This window comes from Mesoplodon bidens (genome assembly GCF_964165515.1).
Source record: "Mesoplodon bidens genome assembly, chromosome: 5".
NCBI classification, from domain to species: Eukaryota; Metazoa; Chordata; class Mammalia; order Artiodactyla; family Ziphiidae; genus Mesoplodon; species Mesoplodon bidens.
In genome coordinates this window covers 145,308,835-145,329,321 of record NC_138161.1, presented here as the reverse complement: position 1 = coordinate 145,329,321, position 20,487 = coordinate 145,308,835, and the positions used below count along the sequence as shown (strand labels likewise).

General features: G+C 43.8%; 2 protein-coding genes across 2 annotated transcripts in view; both read left to right on the top strand.

Moving 5' to 3' along the window:
- TF (transferrin) overlaps positions 1-12,780 on the top strand; it is a 29,338-nt gene extending 16,558 nt beyond the window's left edge. Inside the window, exons 13-17 of the mRNA XM_081234807.1 lie at positions 2,141-2,285; positions 3,476-3,540; positions 7,078-7,262; positions 8,699-8,888; positions 12,581-12,780. Coding sequence (XP_081090933.1) covers positions 2,141-2,285; positions 3,476-3,540; positions 7,078-7,262; positions 8,699-8,888; positions 12,581-12,615 — 620 coding nt within the window. The 3' untranslated portion in view covers positions 12,616-12,780. The remainder of the gene's footprint in view (positions 1-2,140; positions 2,286-3,475; positions 3,541-7,077; positions 7,263-8,698; positions 8,889-12,580) is intronic.
- Positions 12,781-17,801: 5,021 nt separating this feature from the next.
- The window catches only part of SRPRB (SRP receptor subunit beta), a 30,520-nt gene continuing 27,834 nt past the window's right edge, over positions 17,802-20,487 (top strand). Inside the window, exons 1-3 of the mRNA XM_081235827.1 lie at positions 17,802-18,011; positions 18,573-18,667; positions 19,514-19,591. Of these exons, the coding sequence (XP_081091953.1) occupies positions 17,858-18,011; positions 18,573-18,667; positions 19,514-19,591 (327 nt within the window). The 5' untranslated portion in view covers positions 17,802-17,857. The remainder of the gene's footprint in view (positions 18,012-18,572; positions 18,668-19,513; positions 19,592-20,487) is intronic.

The following is a 20,487-nucleotide window of genomic DNA, read 5'->3' as shown; positions in this document are numbered from 1 at the left end:
AGGAGCTGTTCAGGAACTCTAGCCCAATTACTTCAGCTAACTTCTCATTGCCCTGAACTTAGCCACATAGTCACATTTAGCTGTGAGAGAGGCTGAAAAATGTCGTCGTTTGTTTGGGCATGTTTCTGTCCCAAATAAAACTAGATTTTTGCTCAAAAAATTAAAAGTAGAACTACCCCATGATCCAACAATTTCACTTCTGGGTATTTACTGGAAGAAAACAAAAATACTAACTCAAAAAGATATGCACCCACACGTTCACTGCAGCATTATTTACAACAGCCATGACACGGAAAGAACCTAAGTATCCATCATGAATGAATGGATAAAGAAATTGTGGTTTATATATATATACAATAGAATATCATTCAGTCATAAAAAAGAAAGAAATCTTGCCACTTGCAACACCATGGATGGACCCTGAGGGCACTATGTGAAATAAGTCAGGCAGAGAAAGACAAATACCATATGTTTTCATTTATATGTGGGATCTAAACAAAAATGAAACAAAATAACCCGAGCTCATAGACACAGAGAGCAGATAGGCGGTTGCCAGAGGCAGGGCTTGGGGGTGGGCAAATTGGGTGAATGTAGTCAAAAGGTAAGAACTTCGGTTATAAAATAAATAAGTCATGGGGATGTAATGTACATCATGGTGACTATAGTTAATGCTGTATTGCACATTTCAAAGTTGCTAAGAATAGCTCTTAAAAGTTCTCATCACAAGAAAAAAATTTTAATGTGATACACCACATTAACAAATTGAAGAAAAAGATCATATGATCATGTCAATAGATACAGAAAAAGCTTTTGATAAAATTCATCACCCATTTATGAGAAAAACTCTCCAGAAAGTGGGCATAGAGAGAATATACCTCAACATAATAAAGGCTATATGCGGCAGACCCACAGCAAACATCATACGCAACAGTGAAAAGCTGAAAGCATTCCCTCTAGGATCAGGCACAAGACAAGGACTCCCACTGTTGCCACTTTTATGCAACACAGTTTGGAAGTCCTAGCCAAAAGAAAAAAAAAATTTTAACCCTATATGGTGATGGATGTTAACTAGACCTATTGTGGTGATCATTTCACAATATAGTCACAGTAGCGAAACATGTTGTACTCCTGAAATTAATGTTATACGTCAATTATATCTCAATAAAAAATTAATGGAGAAAAAATTAAAAGAAAAAAAAAACTTGATCTTTGTTACGAAGAAGCAAGGGGAAATGGCCATTGGGTGGACAGCTCCAAGCCCTACCACGGGGCTTTCTAGGCACCATGGTATGAGGGGGTCCTCGGGTCTCTTTAAGATCTTGGCAGTCTCACCAAGTGACTGCTCAGCTCCTAGGCCCCTTCAAAGGGGTGGAAATCAGTTTATTCTCTGTGTCCTCTGAAGATCTTCAGGTATGAGCTTAGTTCCACCTCCTAAACTCTGTGTGTAATTTCACCATGGACATGGTTTCTCATGGGTCTCATTTTCTTTAACTTCCTGAATACTGCCTCCCGGCCACCTCCAAATCTGTGTAGCTACTTCAAAAGGAGGGCCTCTAAAGACAGTTATGAACCAGGCAAGTCCTGTGTGTGTGTGTGTGTGTGTGTGTGTGTGTGTGTGTGTGTGTGTGAGGGGGGCGCATGCAGGAGTTCTGTTGCCCACCAGCAAGCACTTCTGCTCTCCTGAGCCTCCTGGCAGTTTTACAGCTATGGGAGAGCAGCTGAACTGTGTGTGAAATTCCCCAGCACTTTCTCAAGCTTGGAGTTCTAAGTTCTGTTAAAGGTTCTTCTAATAAATATCAGAGAAAAGAAACACCAAAAACAAGTGGCACAACTCAGGGAGTGAGACCTTCAATTTTACCCCTTTTAGTCAACCTTCATATCATTTCCATCCCGTCTCTCTCTTGAGGTGAGCGAGACACTATTGGTTGCTGATGGAATCCCCTCCACCGGACTTGTAATGGCTCCCAGCCTCAATCAAGTTTCCTTTCAAAGCCTATACCCTGGCAGGTCCTGAGTTGATGGCAGGTCACATAACGAGTATGTTCTACCTATCCTGGGCCATCCACACCTGTGATGTGTTAGGTAAAGGCCACGGACATTGACTCAGGAAGAGCTGACTTTCTCTTACCCTTCTGCACAGATAAATTTTTCAGTGAAGGCTGTGCCCCTGGGTCTCCGCGAAATTCCAGTCTCTGTAATCTGTGCATTGGCTCAGAAGGTGTTCCGGGAAGGGAGTGTCTTCCCAACAACCATGAGAGATACTATGGGTATTCAGGGGCTTTCAGGTGAGTATTATAATCCTCATACAAAAATAATAGTAATCCCAGCCCTGACGAGATTCCTTTTTAGGAATGCAGGTGAGATTCTTACATTCCTATCCCATTAGTCCTGCATGTTAGGGTGTCACATTTACAAACATAAGTAGAAACCTGTGAGAAGAGGCATCCAGGTCCCTCCAGGACACGGTCTCCAGACCTGGCTGTCATAGACAGCAAAGACTGGCAGTATGGTACAGGTCAGAAGTTCTCCGTGGGGGGTGATTTGCCGCTCAGGGGACATTTGGCAGTGTCTGGAGATGTTTTTGATTATCAGTGGAGTTGGGGGGTGCTACTGGCATCTAACTGGGAGAGGCTGCTAAACATCCTACATGCGTAGGACAGCACCCTACAACAGAGAATTATCTGGCCCCTAATGTCACTAGTGCCAGGTGAGGAAACCCTACCATAATTGAATAAACATTCAATAAGTTCATAAGTTCTCATTCAGAAGTTCATAAGTTCTCATAGACACACTTTTCTTCCTACCTAAGTGCCACAACCATGAAAATATATCAATACAAAAGTAAAGTACATGACTTCTACACCTCTGGTTACATTTCTAGCTCATGGAGTCTTTATCATTTTAAAGAGACACCTGTGCACTTTATGACCTTATTAGTTTTTAACTATCCTGTCTGACTTGGACCTGTGTCACTTAGTAGTTCATGAATCCATCAACTTCACCATGATGGTGGTATTGTAACTAAAATTCTCACTAGGGAAGGAAAAACAAAGATTATTCCAATTTTCCAGGTACAACCAGCTTGTGAGTTAGAGTAAGAACAATTCACAGCCCACAAGTTTACAGTTTTACAAGGAGACTGTGAGTAAGGAATCACCTTGAGGGAAAACTGCTCCTCTAATATCTGTGTTGAAGCGAGGAAACGGACGTAGCTCTGTTGGAGAAACTGGACCAGAATTTAGAATTTAGTGTGTAGAAGTGAGATTGTATAACTACAAAGCATATCAGAGGTTTTGTTTTCTTTTTATTACTTACATTAGTAATATGTAAGATCAGCGACAGTAGATTGGTGATCAAATGGGAATCACAATTGCTGATATCAGATGGCCAGCCCTGGATCTGTAAGGTGGCCTTTCTGAATGACAGATGTGTCTCTGACCTCTTTTCTTCTCTCTCCCTGTCTGGGACTCTGCAGGTGTCTGGTTGAGAAGGGAGACGTGGCCTTTGTGAAGGACCAGACTGTCAAAGAGAACACTGATGGTACGTGCATAACCTTTGTCCCCATAAATCAGGGTCGCTGGTTCACTTGTGTTCAGGATGTCTTTGTGGAAGTGTTATGCATTCTGGCAGGGTCCAGAGCTCTGACTCTCAACCTGTTTGTTTGGTGAAGAGAGAAGTGTTCGCTTGGATAGGCAGAATGGTAAGGACCATGGGCTTCCCAGTGGCCCTGAGTCTCTCCCAGGAACCTTCCTACAGGTGTGGGCACTGTGCCTCCTTTCCCCTAAATACTTCAGTGCACATTTCCTAAGAACCAGGACATTCTCTCACATACCTACATTACAATTAGCAAGATCAGGAAATTTATACTAACATGGATTTAATACTCATCACGTCCACAGTCCCTATTCAAATTCCGTGAGTTATCCCCAAAAGGTCCTTTATAACTATTTCTCATATTTCTAGGTCCAATATATATTTAAATATATTATAGGTCCACTGGGAAAAACATACAGACAGTGGCACCCCTGTAGGAATGAGCACCAAGACCTTGGCTTCTAGAACCATTCTCCAATAGAAGGAACCAAGGCCCCTTGGAAAAATAGCTGATTCTGTGGCTGGGGCAGGAAAAGTATAAGGTGAACCTGGAACATCACGCTGAAGAGCTCAGAGAGATGGGACGTATAAAAGCACATAGGAGCCATTGTGAAAGCCCTCCACTGGCCAAATCTGGGACATCTTGAGCTTTAAAAGAAATAATAATAGTAGTAAGAAATAATAACCCATTGAATAAAATAGGAACGCATAAGTCCATCCTGATTAAACAAATGAGTATAAGGGAAACATCTTCCTTATTGCAGAATGCTAATTACAGATGCAGAAGTAATTATGAAGTTAAAAAACTATCGTTTGACAACCAAGATAGTAATAATTGATTCAAGCAAGGATCATCAATGGGCACTAAAACTAGTGGGTGAATATTAGATGGCCATGACATTAACAAACAAGACAAAAATTTTAAAAATGTCAGTAAGAATGAGTATTCCGCCTGCCCACTCTCTATCACTAACTGCTTACATTCCCCACCTAGAGTCCAGGCAGCTATTACTTCCCTCCCTCCCTCACGTCCCTTTACTCAACCTCAAATTTCTCCAACAGCTCATGTAGAATGAACTAGTGCAGGACCAACTCCTCCAAGACGCCTTCCCCAATGGCACACCTCCATCCCACAACAGAATCCTCTGTCCATATTGCTCTTATTATTGAATTCATCACATTCTGTAATAAACTATGGACACAGGGAGCTCTTTTTTCCTCTTCTTACATCCTAACACCAACCATAGTAGAAGTTGCTAAGTACTTACTTGAAGGAATAATTGGTTTGGCTAATTTTTCTTTCTTCCCTCCTGTTACTTTTGCTTTTTTCCTTTAAGGGCTGTCCTTTTTCCTGCTACCTGAGTGTCACCCTAGGCTGGTTCTTTGTCATCCCTTGATTCCTCTTTGTACCCTTCCAAGTAGGGCTCCCCTCTCGAGGCCGCAACTCTCTTTGCAAAGACTCCAAAAGCCTTACCTCCTGAGGGGAATTTATAGAGGATGGCCCACCTCCCATCTAAATAACGTCCCAGGATCTCTGTTTGCCCTGTGGTCATTTTTATGTACAAAGTACACTGGCATTGCAACCTCAACCTGTATAAATCCAAACTCCTCATACTTCTCTCAAAACCCAGTCCTCTTCACACAGCCTCTGTCCCCATGGAGGTCTTTATTATACGCCCTGCCAGTCGAGCCTAGATTAATTTCTCAGTCAATATGTTTTCTGTTTCTTCGGAATATGTATGTCTTCATTAAATTCTATGGTATGTTGTGATATGGAAGAACCAGGATACAAAGGCATAGAGACTGTATGATCTAATTATATAGATATGTGTCTGCACATCATATGAGTCTAGAAAAGAGACTAGAAGTAATGCACCAATGTTGAAGGTGAACGCTGTGGGATTATACTGGGTTTCAAAGTCTTCTTCCTTAAACTATGTAGCATTTTACAAATTAGCTGCAGTAAACAAGCATTATTCGTAGTGGAAAGAAAATTTTTTATCATGCCCTTCTAGATGCCCACTGCTCCTAACCCAGACCAAATCACCTCCCATCTCATTTTTCCTAGTTGTCCTATTTCAGGCTCACACATGAAGATTGATTTCCATTCATAAGTTCTCATAGACCCACTTTTCTTCCTACCTAAGTGCCACACTCCATCCCACACTAGGGCCTTGAGGATCTGAGCATGTATAGCCTGACTGCCCAAGACTCTGTTCCAGTGGGCCTGTTCTCCTCCACCCAATAGGAACACTGGGCACGTACCTGTCCATGAGTCTTGCCGGAGCCCTCCATCCCCTCACAGAGATGCGTTCCTCTCTCCTCCTCTCAGGCCTACACATGTTACAGGACACACCTGAAACCTTGCCTTCTCCAACTAGCCTTCCTGAGTTAATGTGCTCTCACTGTGCTGGTTCCCTAGCTCACACAGCGTTTAGAGAGTGTTACACAAAATACAAAATGTTATTATCTGTGCCCTGCATTTTTGATTTTGGTATGTGTGCTATTTCCCCCCTCCAATAAGATTGTGTCTTGCAGAAGGCTGAGGACATGGTACTGAACAAATGCTTAAAGTACTAAGTAGAACAGAAAGGGTTTGGAGAGAATAAGCATGGATTTCACTTGGAAGGTGTTGAGTTGATGGGATGGGTAAGAAAAGAAAGGAGAAATGTTAAAAGGTGAGCAAGGATATGTGCAGGTACTGGTGGGAGGAAAGGCAGGCAATTTGGAGTTTTCTATAAAAACCAAAAGTGTATCTTTGGAGAGTGTAGGAGAAGGGATATTTTTACTCTCTGTATAAATATAAACTTTTAAAATACTGCATTCATATATTAGTTTTTCAATTAAATGAGAAAATTAAATTAAGAAAAAGACTGCAATCCTGTATCTTAGGAGAGAAGCAAAAACCGGGAAAACTTATTTGAGAATTGCCTTAGGAGGAAGGAGCTTAAACCTTGAGAATGGGTGAGATGTTCGTTTTTCAGAGAGAATACAGAAAAGATGAAGCAAGGGGCTGAGAACAGGATATGGACCTGTATGCACAGAGGCATGCGTGCATTCCACATAGAACTAGTATGAGTGAGCCAGATTTCACTCATAAAGGTAAAATCTTTGGCGCTTCCAAAAGGGCTCTGGGGAAAGTTCTTTGGCTTTCGCTAGTGCTAGATGGTACAGCACAAACCTGCTTAGAGGGTCACGTTCTTTCTACACTGGAGCAGGAGATCCAAATGCTTTGGAATTTAGTAGAAATGAAGATCATTTTGAACATCATCCATAGAATGTGGTTCACCCTCCCCTGGCTGCGTGGGCAGATAGAAAGGAGTGGTGTCTGGGAATTCCTGGTAACTCTCTTCCTCTCCACATTACTGTAACCCCTGCTGGCCACTGGGCCCAGGCCCCCCACACGCCAGTGGGTTGGTCACATCTCCCCAGTGAGGTGCGCCTTGATCAAAACTGTGGCTGACCCACCTTTTCTGTACCCAGAAAAAAACCCTGAAGCATGGGCAAAAACACTGAAGGAGGAGGATTATGAGCTGCTGTGCACCGACGGATCCAGGAAGCCTGTGAAGGATGCGGAGCTTTGCTACCTGGCCCGAGCCCCGAATCATGCTGTGGTCTCACGGGAAGATAAGGCAGCTTGTGTTCGCAAAATATTAAAGAAACAGCAGGTATGGTGGCACAGACAGGGCCCCCAACCCTTTCTTCTTGGGTGCGTGTGGATTATTTGGGGATTTCCCAGCTGAGTCCCAGCCCGTACCCCAGCATTCTTTTCCTGGAAGTTAGAACTGGGAGGGCATGGATTGTGGAACTGGATCTCCCAGGTCTCGCTCTGCTTATATCTTCTGCTCGCTAGAGATCAGACTCCATCTGATGCACGTGTCCCAGGGTCCAAGTACCTGCCCTCCAGCTCGACCCTGACCTTGCTCTGTGGTACCCTCATTTTCCCCACTTCTGCCTTTTTTTTTTCTTTTCTTTTTTTTTTTTTTTTTTTTGCGGTACACTGGCCTCTCACTGTTGTGGCCTCTCCCGTTGTGGAGCGCAGGCTCCGGACGCGCAGGCTCAGCAGCCATGGCTCATGGGCCCAGCCGCTCCGCGGCATGTGGGATCTTCCCGGACCGGGGCACGAACCCGTGTCCCCTGCATCGGCAGGCGGACTCTCAACCACTGCGCCACCAGGGAAGCCCCACTTCTGCCATTTTTTAAAATGAAGGTGACTGATCCTATTTCCCAGCCCTTCTAGATACAAGTCATGAAATGTGGACTGTGTTCCTCTTGCTTAGGCAGACTAAGAACCATTCCAACAGGCAGAAGAACCCAGGAACCTACCCTGAGGGAACTTGTCCTCTGGGGAAAACAACCAACCCAGGGCTGGCCTTGTGGGGAGAGAGACTGCCTGAGTATTTTAATCCTAAAGACCCCTCCACCCACAAACACCACCCTCCCCTCAGTGACAGCTTCCTGTCTATTGATCCACCATTGGTTTTCTTCTTTTAAAAATTAAGATAGCATACCTTTGTGAGTCCTCTGAAGGTAAATGGTACTAATAATTAGTATTTAATGAACATTTCCTAAGTGCTAGATGGAATGCTAAACATTCTGTAATCATTATTTCACTTATAATCTTAGAAGGCCTGGAGGAGTTGAGCCTCTTATCAAGATAGGATCAAAGATAAAAGTCAAATATGAACTTTTAACAGCTACCTGTACTCCTCCTCACTGGGTTGCTCATATTTAATATTTTCTTTGACAATAATACTTAAAAGGGACATGCTTCTGCCCTCTCATTTCCTGGAAGCCGCCCCCAAGACCATGGCCAATGAAGTGAGGAAGAGAGATGAGAGAAGTCAGCAGTGGGTGGGAGGCAAGGACTTCCCCAAGGAGATAGGACCAGGATGGACCCTACAGAGGACTTTGGGGCCTCACGGAAGCACAGATTTGAGGTCCATAATTGTATGAATGCCAGGTGATGGATGTGGAAGGATCCTGAGGCATCCTCTGAAGCTTCCCTGTCTTCCCAGGGCTGGTTTCCAGCTTCCAGTCTCCTCCATGTGTTCCCAGCAGCTCTTTGCCACAGGTCCTCATGCACTTTCTGTCCATTTGACAGGATGAATTTGGAAAAAATGGAAATAGCTGCCCGAGCAGTTTTTGCTTGTTCCACTCAGAAAGCAAGGACCTTCTGTTCAGGAGTGACACTAAATGTCTGGCTGAACTTCAGAACACAGCAACGTATGAATCTTACTTAGGACCTGAGTATGTCACAGCTGTGGCTAACCTGAGACAATGCTCCACCTCAAGTGAGTAAGAGGAACAGAACAGCACTGGGGAATCTGCAAAGCGAACATGTGTGGGGTTCTGGGTGCTGGATACAAAAGGAGGAGCGGGCTGCAGTCCCCAGGAGATGGCCAACGGACAGGATGAAATGCTGAGGGAACAGTGCAATCCCAGCATGAATGAAAGGCTAACTTGCATGGGCTGATCGTAAGGGGGCACAGGCTGAAGGCACTGAGGTAGTGACCGCCTGGACATGCAGAATTCCATGCTATTACTAAGAAAAGGAGGAGAGTTATGTGCCCATGCCAGTCACTCTGCTCTAAACACCTTTTAATACAGTGCTGCCTTGTTCAAGATGGTAGCCTCTAGCTACCTGTGGGTATTTAAATTTGTATTAGTATTAAACAAAATTTTAAATTTAGTTCCTCAGTCACACTAGCCATAATTCAAGTGCTCAATAGATACATGTGTCTCCACATAGATGAGCAAAGAGAACATTTCCAGCATTGCAGAGAGTTCTTTTACATGGTGTCGCTCCTGAGAGCTTGAACAATGATAAGTTCCAGTAACTCTAAAGTTGCCATACACACCACAGGCATACCTCGGAGATATTGCAGGTTCAGTTTCAGACTATTGCAATAAAGGAATATTGCAATAAAGCAAGACATATGAAGTTTTTGGTTTTCCAGTGCACATAAAAGTTATGTTTATACTACAGTATAAAGTGTGCAATAGCATTATGTCTAAAAAGTGTCTAACAATGTACGTACCTTAATTAAAAAATACTTCATTGCTAAAAAATGCTAACCATCATCTGAGCCTTCAGCAAGTCATAATCTCTTTGCTGGTGGAGCGTCATACCTCGATGGTGATGGCTGCTGACTGATCAGGGTGGTGGTTGCTGAAGGCTGAGGTGACTCTGGCAATTTCTTAAAAGAAGACGACAATTAAGTTTGCCCCATCAATTGACTCTTCTTTTATGAACGATTTCTCTGTAGCATGCAATGCTGTTTGATAGCATTTTACCCGCAGCAGAATTTCTTTCAAAACTGGAGTTCCATCCTCTCAAGCCCTGTTGTTAGCTTATCAACTAAGTTTATATAATATTCTAAATCCTTTGTTGTCATTTCAACAATCTTCACAGCATCTTCACCAGGAGTAGATTTCATCCCAAGAAACCACTCTCTTTGCTCATCCATGAGAAGCAACTCCTTATTCATTAAAGTTTTATCATGAGATTTGCAGCAAGTCAGTCACCTCTTCAGGCTCCTCTTCTAATTCTAGTTCTTATGCTGTTTCCACCACATCTGCAGTTACTTCCTCCACTGAAGTCTTAAACCCCTTATAGTCACCTGTGAGGACTGGAATAAACTTCTTTCAAACTCCTGTTCATGATGATATTTTGACCTTTCTCCATGAATCACAAATGTTCTTAATGGCATCTAGAAAGGAATCCTTTCCAGAAGGTTTTCATTTGACTTTGCCCAGACCCATCAGAGGAATCACTATCTATGGCAGCTATAGCCTTATGGAATATATTTCTTTCATAATGAGACTTGAGAGTCAGAATGACTCCTTGATCCATGGGCTGCAGAATGGATGTCCTGTTAGCAGGCATGAAAACAACATTAATCCTGCACATCTCCATCAGAGCTCTTGGGTGACCAGGTACATTGTCAGTGAGCAGTCATATTTTGAAAGGAATCTTTTCTTCTGAGCAGTAGGTCTCAATAGTGGGCTTAAAATATTCAGTAAACCATATTGTAAACAGATGTACTGTCATCCAGGCTTTGTTGTTCCCTTTGTAGAGCACATGCAGAGGAGACTGAGCATAATTCTTAAGGGACCTAGCATTTTTGAAATGGTAAATGAGCATTGGCTTCAACTTCAAGTCACCAGCTGCATTAGCCCCTAACAAGAGAGTCAGCCTGTCCTTTGAAGCTGTGAAGCCAGGCGTTGACTTCTCCTCTCTAGCTATGAAAGTCCTAGATGGCATCTTCTTCCAATAGAAGGCTGTTTTGTCTACATGGAAAATCTGTTGTTTAGTGTAGCCACCTTCATTAACTATCTTAGGTAGGTCTTCTGTGTAACTTGCTGTAGCTTCTACATCAGCACTTGCTGCTTCACTTTGCACTTTTATGTTATGGAGATGGCTTCTTTCCTTAAACCTCATGAACCAACCTCTGCTGGCTTCAGACATTTCTCCTGCAGCTGCCTTACCTCCCTCAGCCTTCAGAGAACTGAAGAGAGTTAGGGCCTTGCTCTGGATTAGGCTTTAGCTTAAGGGAATGTTGTGGCTGGTTTGATCCTTTATCTAGGCCACTAAAACTTTCTCCATATCAGGAATAAGGCTGTTTCTTATCATTTCTGTGTCCACTGGAGCAGCACTTTTAACTTCCTTCAAGAACTTTTCCTTTGCGTCCACAACTTGGCTAACTGTTTGGCACAAGATGCCCAGCTTGGCTTTGGACAGGCCTTCCTCACTAAGCTTAATCACATCTAGCTTTTGATTTAAAGTGAGAGATGTGCAACTCTTCCTTTCACTTGAACACTTAGAGGCCAGTGTAGGGTTATTAACTGGCCTAATTTCAATATTGTTGTGCTGGTGGAGCAGTCAGAACACACACAACATTTATCAATTAAGTTTGCCATGTTAATGGGCATGGCTTGTGGTGCCCCAAAACAATTAACAATAGTAACACCAAGGATTACTGACCACAGATCACCATAACAAATATATAATAATAATGAAAAAGTCTGAAATATTTCAAGAATTACCAAAATGTGACACAGAGACATGAAGTTAGCAAATGTTATTGGGAAAATGGTGCCCGTAGACTTGCTTGATGCAGGGTTACCACAAACCTTCAACTTGTAAAAAACACAACATCTGTGAAGTGCAATAAAGCGAAGCACAATAAAATGAGGTATGCCTGTACTTATCTAGAACACCAGCTTTCTAAGAATTAGAATACAGTAAAACACACCTTTGTACTATAGCTATGTTGGACATCATTTAATGACTTGGAATCATTTGGAAGATGTGGGAGAATACCATGTAGCTATAGGGAGGTTATTCTTCAACTGCAGAGTGCAGGTCCATAAGCCACAGTCCTTAAGATACTGATTCCCAGGTCCTGGGGATACTGATTCAGCAAGTCTGTGCCAGGTTCAGGGTTTCTGCATTTTAACAGCTGCCCACATAATTCTGGTATAAGGAAGGCTCCATGGCCACTGTTCTGAGTACCCGGGTTGTATTTACCTAACCTATATAGTCTGTGAGGGGGCGGAGACTCTGGCCCTGCTGTACCCTGCTCCATCCCCAGCTCCCAGGACAGAAACTGGCATGTGCTGGGTGCTTAGTGCATCTCGTTATGTTAGTTCCTCACTTGGATCAGAGAGGACAGTCCTCCCAGGCTCATTCCAGCCACATGGACTCAGGCGTGTGAGCCCTGCCCGTAAGACACAAGATGGGGGATGATGTAGGGCAGGGAAATCCTGTTACCATTCTTGGTGTGAGACACTGCCCGCTGTGGGCACAGGAGCTGTGCAGGCGGGAGGAGGAGGCCACTAGGAGAACGGCCAGGTCCATCCATCAGAAGAGCAGGGCAATGGGTCTGAGCACTTTTGTATCAGGCTTAACTGTTGATTCACTTAACAGAAAATAAATATAGGTGGAGATTAACTGTCCTACCCCTCTGCTCTGTCCCCACAGAACTCCTGGAAGTCTGCAATTTCCACAGAGGTTAAAATCCAAGAGTGGGGCCACCACCTGATGGAGATGGGAGCTCACTGGACCCACAAGCTTCCCCTGGTTTTGCTGGTCTGAGTGGTTTGGTTGCCTTCAGTTTGGTGGTGGCACCTCTGTGGGACAAAATAAAAATAAAAGTTATTATTGGTTTTATCTTTTAAAAACTTCATTTTTTTCCCTAAATGTTTGGTCTGGAAGGACTAAATACATGTGCAACTAGCCCTTCCTTCAGAGCTCAAGATTTATTTGCTCTTTCCCATAGCCATACCTCCTGGGTACAGTCCAAGTAGGAATTCTTTCTAAGAGGGGTCTGCATGGTCATTATAATATAATCAAGTGTATAAGGCTGTGTGTGTTGTGTGTGTGTGTTGTGTGTGTTGTGTGTGTTGTGTGTTGTGTGTGTTGTGTTGTGTGTGTTGTGTGTGTGGTGTGTGTTGTGTTGTGTGTTGTGTGTGCTGTGTGTTGTGTTGTGTGTGTTGTGTTGTGTGTGTTGTGTGTGTGTTGTGTGTGTGTTGTGTGTGTTGTGTGTGGTGTGTGGTGTGTGTTGTGTTGTGTGTTGTGTGTGCTGTGTGTTGTGTTGTGTGTGTTGTGTTGTGTGTGTTGTGTGTGTGTTGTGTGTGTGTTGTGTGTGTTGTGTGTGTTGTGTGGTGTGTGTTGTGTTGTGTGTGGTGTGTTGTGTGTGGTGTGTGTTGTGTGTGTGGTGTGTGTTGTGTGTGTGTTGTGTGTGTTGTGTTGTGTGTGTTGTGTTGTGTATGTTGTGTTGTGTGTGTGTTGTGTGTGTTGTCTGTGTGTGTGCTGTGTGTGTGTGTGTGTTGCTGGGGAAGGGGAAGGAAGGAGGATGCAGAGTAAGTACTGAGATGGAGCGTTCAAGGCACTACAGAAAAAGAATATAGACGATTTACCCATTTAAAATATTTCTCATAAATCTCATCAGGTATACGTGAAGTCCTGACTCTTACTGCTTGGAAAAGTGAATCACTGGAAGCTCTTCTTGCTCAGAACCATAGCCTGACCCCGCCTCCCATGGCAGCCGCTGCCCTGTCTCCTCCCATTCTTGGTGGAGCTCCTGAAAGGTGGAGCCCTATTCTTCCCACCCTCACTGGTTAGTAATGGCCGAACACAGAGAAATCACCCTGCAGCTACTCGGGTCAAGGTTACCACCCACCTGCCAGCTGTGAAAACCAACTTGTTCTTCCATCCTTGAGTCTGTTTACTAACTTGATATGGCTGACCACTCACCCTTCCTTGGAACCCTCTCCCAGTTTCTCTGACACAGCAGCTCTTCGCTTTGGTTCCTACCTCTCTGTCCTCTTGTGGTCTTACTGTGGGCTCATCCTACCCGTTCTGAAAAGTAGGGTAATCTTCCCGGGGTTCTTCTCCTGATCCAGTGCTTTTCCAGGCTCCATAAGCAATGAGAATGACTCCCGGGCATCTGCATCTATTGTGCTCACCCCTGCTTCCAGCATCCCACACTCGCACCTCCTCCTGCCTGTGCATCTGTACGGTAGAGTTCGCACAGCAATCGGAAGCCCAACAGACAGAAAAGTGAGGTGATCATCTTACCCCTTCCCTCTCCTGCTTCCCTAGTCCAACTACTGTTTCCATGTGTTCCCTACTGGGTAAGGACATGGTCTGCTACCCACTTACAGGAGTCATAAACTGAGGAGTCACATTTCAATTCACTCTTTCCCCTCATTCCACATCCAATGTCAGCAAGTTCTGCTGATGTGCCTTCTAAACAACTCTTCAACCAAGTTTGCCCCTTTGTTTCCTAAGTCCTCTATTTACACTCTGGGGAACAGCTGCAGGTAGGGGGTTCTGAACACAACAGTCCACTTCTCTCAACTTTCTAGTAGCCAAGGAAACAGACCCTGGGTCCACTTTGCAGACCAGATCTGATGTTCACCTTTTTACATACAGCCCTGCTTTGCTTTGAGTCTAGCAACACTCTGCTTTATGTAATATCCACCTGAACTCCACCCTCACCTCAAATCCTATAATAATTCTTTCTTTTCCTTTGTTTGGTGAGATGTCCCACCATTCCTCTGGCGTGTGGTCTGTCTTATTGCAATGAGCCAACAAATCTAATTTTATCAACAACGCACTGAGTACCTACCACGATCCAGGCACTGTTCTAGGGACTGTGAACACAGCAAGGCATATTATAGTCTCTGAAAATAATTTGTCTACTTTTATTTATTCCTCCCTCTGGACTGCCTTCTTGTCAGTATATCTGTACAGAGAAATGTCTGAAATCATGTTCACCAGATACTATTGGTATAAAAACTAAGGTGATGTGTGTCTTTCTTCTTTGATCGCCATTATTTCATTATTATATTGAGTTTTTAATACAATAAATGTCTCATTTTAATTCTTTTTTTAAAAAAATCCTCCATTTTTTCAAAGAAACAGAGTTAAAGAGATAAGTCAGAGTAGGGGAATCACATGATTGGTGTCCTTGAGTCTGAGATAGGTTCCATTGTGATTTGGAGCTGCTGGGAACAGGAGAGGAAAATGCGTCCAGTGAATGAGACGTTTTAATTAATGGAAGAGAAGAAACCATTGTCTGTGTTGGTTTTGTTGTAACTCTCCATCTGCTGTTAGAATCGGGGAGCGGAGCGCTTTCAGCCACAGCAGCAGTCAGTGTCTGGACGGCCTTCCCTGACAGCCGTCCCCACAGAGCCCCCTGGGAGTCCCTGAGGCGGAGACACGTGAGAGGACAGGAAGCCTCCGACGCCATTCTCTCCTGCTCTCATTACTGAGAACGGCAGCACCACCTTCTAACACGAGGGTGGAAGGTGTGCACATGTCTTCTGCCTTCATAATACGCAGGAAACAAATTGAAAAACAGTATGACCATGTCTTATCAAACCCCTGCTTCCTCATTCCCCAATTTCACCACCAACACGGCACTTGTTCACTCACGTAGCTCTGACTAAAAATCCCTCAACACTGAGGACATTTCTGGCAGGTGTTCTCCGTGCCTGGCCCTTCCTCCTTCCCTGCATTTTTAGTCCCTAACAGAAGTTATTATAAAGGAACTGTGTGTGTGTGTGTGTGTGTGTGTGTGTGTGTGTGTGTGTGTTCGGTGGTAGATACAGAGCAGGGATCAGGACTATAAGAAAGAAAAGAAATAGAATGTGGTAAGATGACTGTCAGTTCTGACAGTTTTAATTCATAATGCTAATTTAAAATATAGTCGTTGGTTTACTAACTTTAACCTCCCATCCTAAACATCCTTCCTTAATCTGGAGTCCCTGTTGCCTACCTTTATCAATGAAATGCCTGGAAAATCAATTTTACTGTGTTAGAGCATATAGTCAAGCATAAAGGAGCCCGACTGCCTGGAATCAGTGGGTAGCTTACTCAACCCCTGTCTCAGTTTGCCCTCTGTAAAATTGGGATAATGGGTCATTGTGAGGATTAAACAAATTAATAAATTTAAAGTATTTAGAACAATGCCTGGCTCTAGCAACCACTCGTTAATGTGAGCAATTATCCTCATTACCTCGTCTCCCCACGCCCCTCCCCGCTGTTCCCCCGAGCTCACTTTTCACTCACGCCTTCAACCTCTGCTGCAGAGATGCTGCTGGCCACTTCCAGGACACGTTCTACTCCTGTGTCGCTGACCCTCCCTTCTCAGGCTTCTTTGTGGGGTTCCCTCTCCTCCTCACTCCTCATGCTCTCCACAATTTAATGACCGCTTGTTTACATATGACTTCCAAGTGAAAATCTAGCACCTATTGCTGACTTCACCTTTGATTACTGTATCACCTGCTTGATATACGATTTCAGATTTCCCAGAGGCACCGGAAACTCCATATACACAAAAGAGAGGCAGTTTTCATCCTGGCTATGTCCCCAGCTCCAAAGACCCTTCATCTGAGTTCTCTGATTCACGTTAAGCACTTTGATCTTCCCAACAACACACACCAAGTGCTTCAGATGCAGTCTTGATAGCTCTCCTTCTCCTTAACTCAGCTTATCCAATTAATCACTAAATCCTATATATTTTCCTTCTAAATATCTCTCATGTCTGTGCACTCCTTTCCATTTTCCACATTTCCCTGGTTCAGACCCTGTGCATCATTTGCCAAAACACTGCAAAAGCCCCAGCCCCAGCTGGTCTCCCTCCCTCCAGTCTTTTCTCTCTCAAACCATAGTTCTCCATTGATCTGCCCGTCATCTATTTCACTCCCAAATGAAACTTCTTATTGCACTCTAGATAAAGTCTAGGTTCCTCAGCATAGCACACAGTCCCTTCATGTCTGTTTTTTGCCAACATTTCCTGCTTCATCTCCTGCCACTTCTGCTGAAATGACACCTGCTTAATGACAGAGACTGCAAACTGGCAGCCCCTAGACCGGCTACTTCTGACCCGATGAGGTGTTTTATTTGGGCTACAAGTTTTCATTACTTGCTGAAATTTAAAAAGTGGAAAATTTCCCTCAAAAACCTTTCTTTCTGGCTTCTCTTGAAAAACTGAAGAACTGGCCACCTTGCTCCCACATACCTGCCTGGCAGAGTGGTGGCTGCCCCCTTAGGGCAGGAGTGACAGTTTTCAACAGGCCCTGCCCATCTCATTGACTTTCCTGGCTGCTTCCCTTAACGTAGGTATCTCGGTTGCAGCCCTGGATTTACAGTGTAGGGACACTGAATTGCTCTTTTCTTCTTGCACAGAGCACCCTTTCTCCCGTTTCGCCTGCAGAGGCTAACTCATCCTTCATGGCTCAGTTCCTGTCGTTTTCCTCCGGGAGCTTGTCTCTGAACCCATGTGGACTAGGCGCCCCTTTCTGCATTCCCATACCGCACCTTACATCGTCAGTCACACCTCCTGCCACGTGATTTTCCGATGAAATGTTTGTGTAATGCTTGAGTTCCTCACAAGACACCGCACCTCACGAAGGGAGGGACTAGAAATCCTCAGCAGAGATTTCTTGAGCCATTCATTTTATTCATCCATCATTTTGTCAACAACCATGAAGAGAGCGGCAACATCTGACTCATATCTTAAAGGACGTGCGTGTCACTCATACCTGTGTGTCTGGCAGCTCCTCAGTCTTTTGGCGGGAGTGCAGTGTCCAAGAGAACTACAACTACCATCAGGCCCTTCGGGATCCCGGCCTCCGAAGGAGGAAATATAACTTAGAAACTACCACTCCCGTGATGCTCCGCTTCGGACGCCTGCGCAGAGCCGAGGGCCACGTTGCTTTTGCGGTGCCGGGTAGCAAGATCCCGGCCATGGCTTCCGCGGACTCCCGGCGGATGGGGAATGGCGACAGTGTCGGAGGCGCCTTCCAGCTCTACCTGGACTCCTTGCGGCAGGAACTGCGGCAGAGGGACCCGACGCTGCTGTCAGTCGTGGTGGCGCTCGTCGCGGTGCTGCTGACGCTAGGTAAAGAGGCGGCCGGTAGATATGGCGGGTGCAGGGCTGGCGGGAATCCGAGCTTGGACTGGGCTTGTGCAGACCGCGGACGCGGAACGGACATGGCACCGGGGGGCATCTAGAGAGGGGGACTCACCCCTTATACCAGCCTGCCCTCCTGCCTGAAGCAGCAGGAGCAGCGCAGCGTTACTAGCCCCTGTTCTGCCTGAGCGCGCGGTTCTCTCCCTTCCATTGCTCTTGCTACGAAGACTCAGATGGTCGTCGCTCCCAGTTTGAGCATCCTATGTTTGCGAGCTGGACGCTGGGGATACAAAGCTAATGAGCAAGATTGCGCTTGAGGAGTACACCGTCGGCGTACGGGGTGCAGATGCAGAAAAATTGACAGTTGTTAGTGGCAGGCAGTCAGCGGAGTCCCTAAAACAATAATGATTATAATGGTGGTAATAACAATGGAGGTAAGCTCCAGGTGAATGAAGTGTTCTGTGTAGACTTAATTTCCCACAGCCCAGCCGTACATGCGTATTGTTGATAATCAAGGCATAATTTTGGTTGTTTTTCTCTATTCCACAGTGTTCTGGAAGTTCATCCGGAGCAGAAGGAGCAGTCAAAGAGCTGTTCTTCTTGTTGGCCTTTGTGACTCCGGGAAAACATTGCTTTTTGTCAGAGTAAATGCTTTGATTTACACCTCTCTTAAACTTGATAGGAAATTTTAGGGCACCCCATTACTCCTGTGAGGTGTACTTTGGAAAAGAAGCTGTGCTGACAAATTGGGGAGTTAATTCTTGAATCACTTGGTAGGACGAAAAGACTCTTGAAAAACTCTTAAACTGGAATTTCTTGACCATTTCTATTCTCCTGTACTTGCCAGATACTGACCTTTAACCCTTATCCCATTTAAGGGTTTTATATACTAACTACTTTCATGTCATGGCTAAGGATGCCAGAACAGCTGAAGAGAGAGAGGGCGGTAATCTGTATACAGTGTCTAATTCTTCTGAGACTTTGTCAGAGAAACTTTTTTAAAGGGTGATTCTTCTTCTGCCTATTGGCTACTTAGGCTTCTTTGCACTAATATTTATTTTGAGTCCATGTAGTATTTTTAAATGTTTGATTTTTGCTACAGAGAGTAGCAGAGGTTTTCTTCTGATTACTCTTCTTTTTGAGGGTATAAATTATTTCCCTTCCACTTTGATGATTGTACATGTTGATGGAAGGTCAGTAAATTTGGCCACTAACCCTTTGAAACTATTATTTGAAAATAATAGTTTAAAAATAATAGTTATCCCCCTCCTCTCGTTAAGGAGAGGGGAATGAACTTTGCAATTAATAAGATTTTTCTACAAGCAAAGAAAGAAAAAAAAAACTAATATGGTCCTTTTCAGCTATTGCAAGCAACATTCGTTTATTTGACCTTACACCTAGGAGAGTTAGAGCAAAGTTACTTTCTTTAGGTTTGCTATTTGTATGTTTACTCTGATCTCCCCCATATTGTGTTTTGTTTTGTTTTACAGTTGTTAACAGGCCTTTACAGAGACACTCAGACTTCCATCACTGACAGCTCTGCTGTCTACAGAGTCAACAATAACAGGGTAAGAGGTTCCTAGAATGTGGGGAGTCTGACAGTTTTACTTTACTTTGGTGTGTCAGGAAAAGGCATTTCTAGGATAAATTAGTCTGAGGGCATAGGTACGTTCATAGCTTATTTTTATGAATAAATATTGTGCATGTGACAAATTCTTCTTTTGACCATCCAAGCAGTGAACTTAATCATGCCCTCCTCTGCTTTGTTGTACCTTATGCACACTGATCATTTATTAGTTTTTGTTTCTGTGTCTTAATTCCAACTTTACCATGAGTTCTTAAGAGTGAGCATTAAGCCTTTTTCTTTAGTACATGTATATGGGACAAAAATTCAAAAGGTTAAAAAGGATATTTGGTGAAAAGTAATTTTGCCTTTCCTATCCCTTCTTAAAAGTCTTCTCCTTGGAGGTAGTAACTTACCATTTTCCTGTATAGCCTTCCAGATGGCCTATGCTATACAAACATATCTGTATATCTTTACTTTTTTCTTTTTTAACACTGTGTTCTCCCCCCTCCCGTTTGTTTTTGTTTTTAATTTAACAATATAACTGATACAGCTTGGATTTGTTTTCATTTTTTCTTCCTCATTTGCATACATAGTACTACCAGGTTGATTTATGACCTGCATAGTATTCCATTATGTGGCTATACCATACAATTTTTTTTTTTCCTTTCTTAAAACCTTTGCTTTTGAGACATGACAGAAAAATCTTACAGGTACACATGGAAAAGTAGTACATGATCACAGTTGAATGTGAAAACAGTATAATCAGAAAGCTTTTACTCCTGTCAACTAATGTTGAGTTTTTATTTAATAAGAGCCCTATTAACAGACATTTAGTTTTTTGGTTGTTACAGTCTTGCTTTTACAAACAGTGTTGCAGTGGATATCTTATGGAGTATA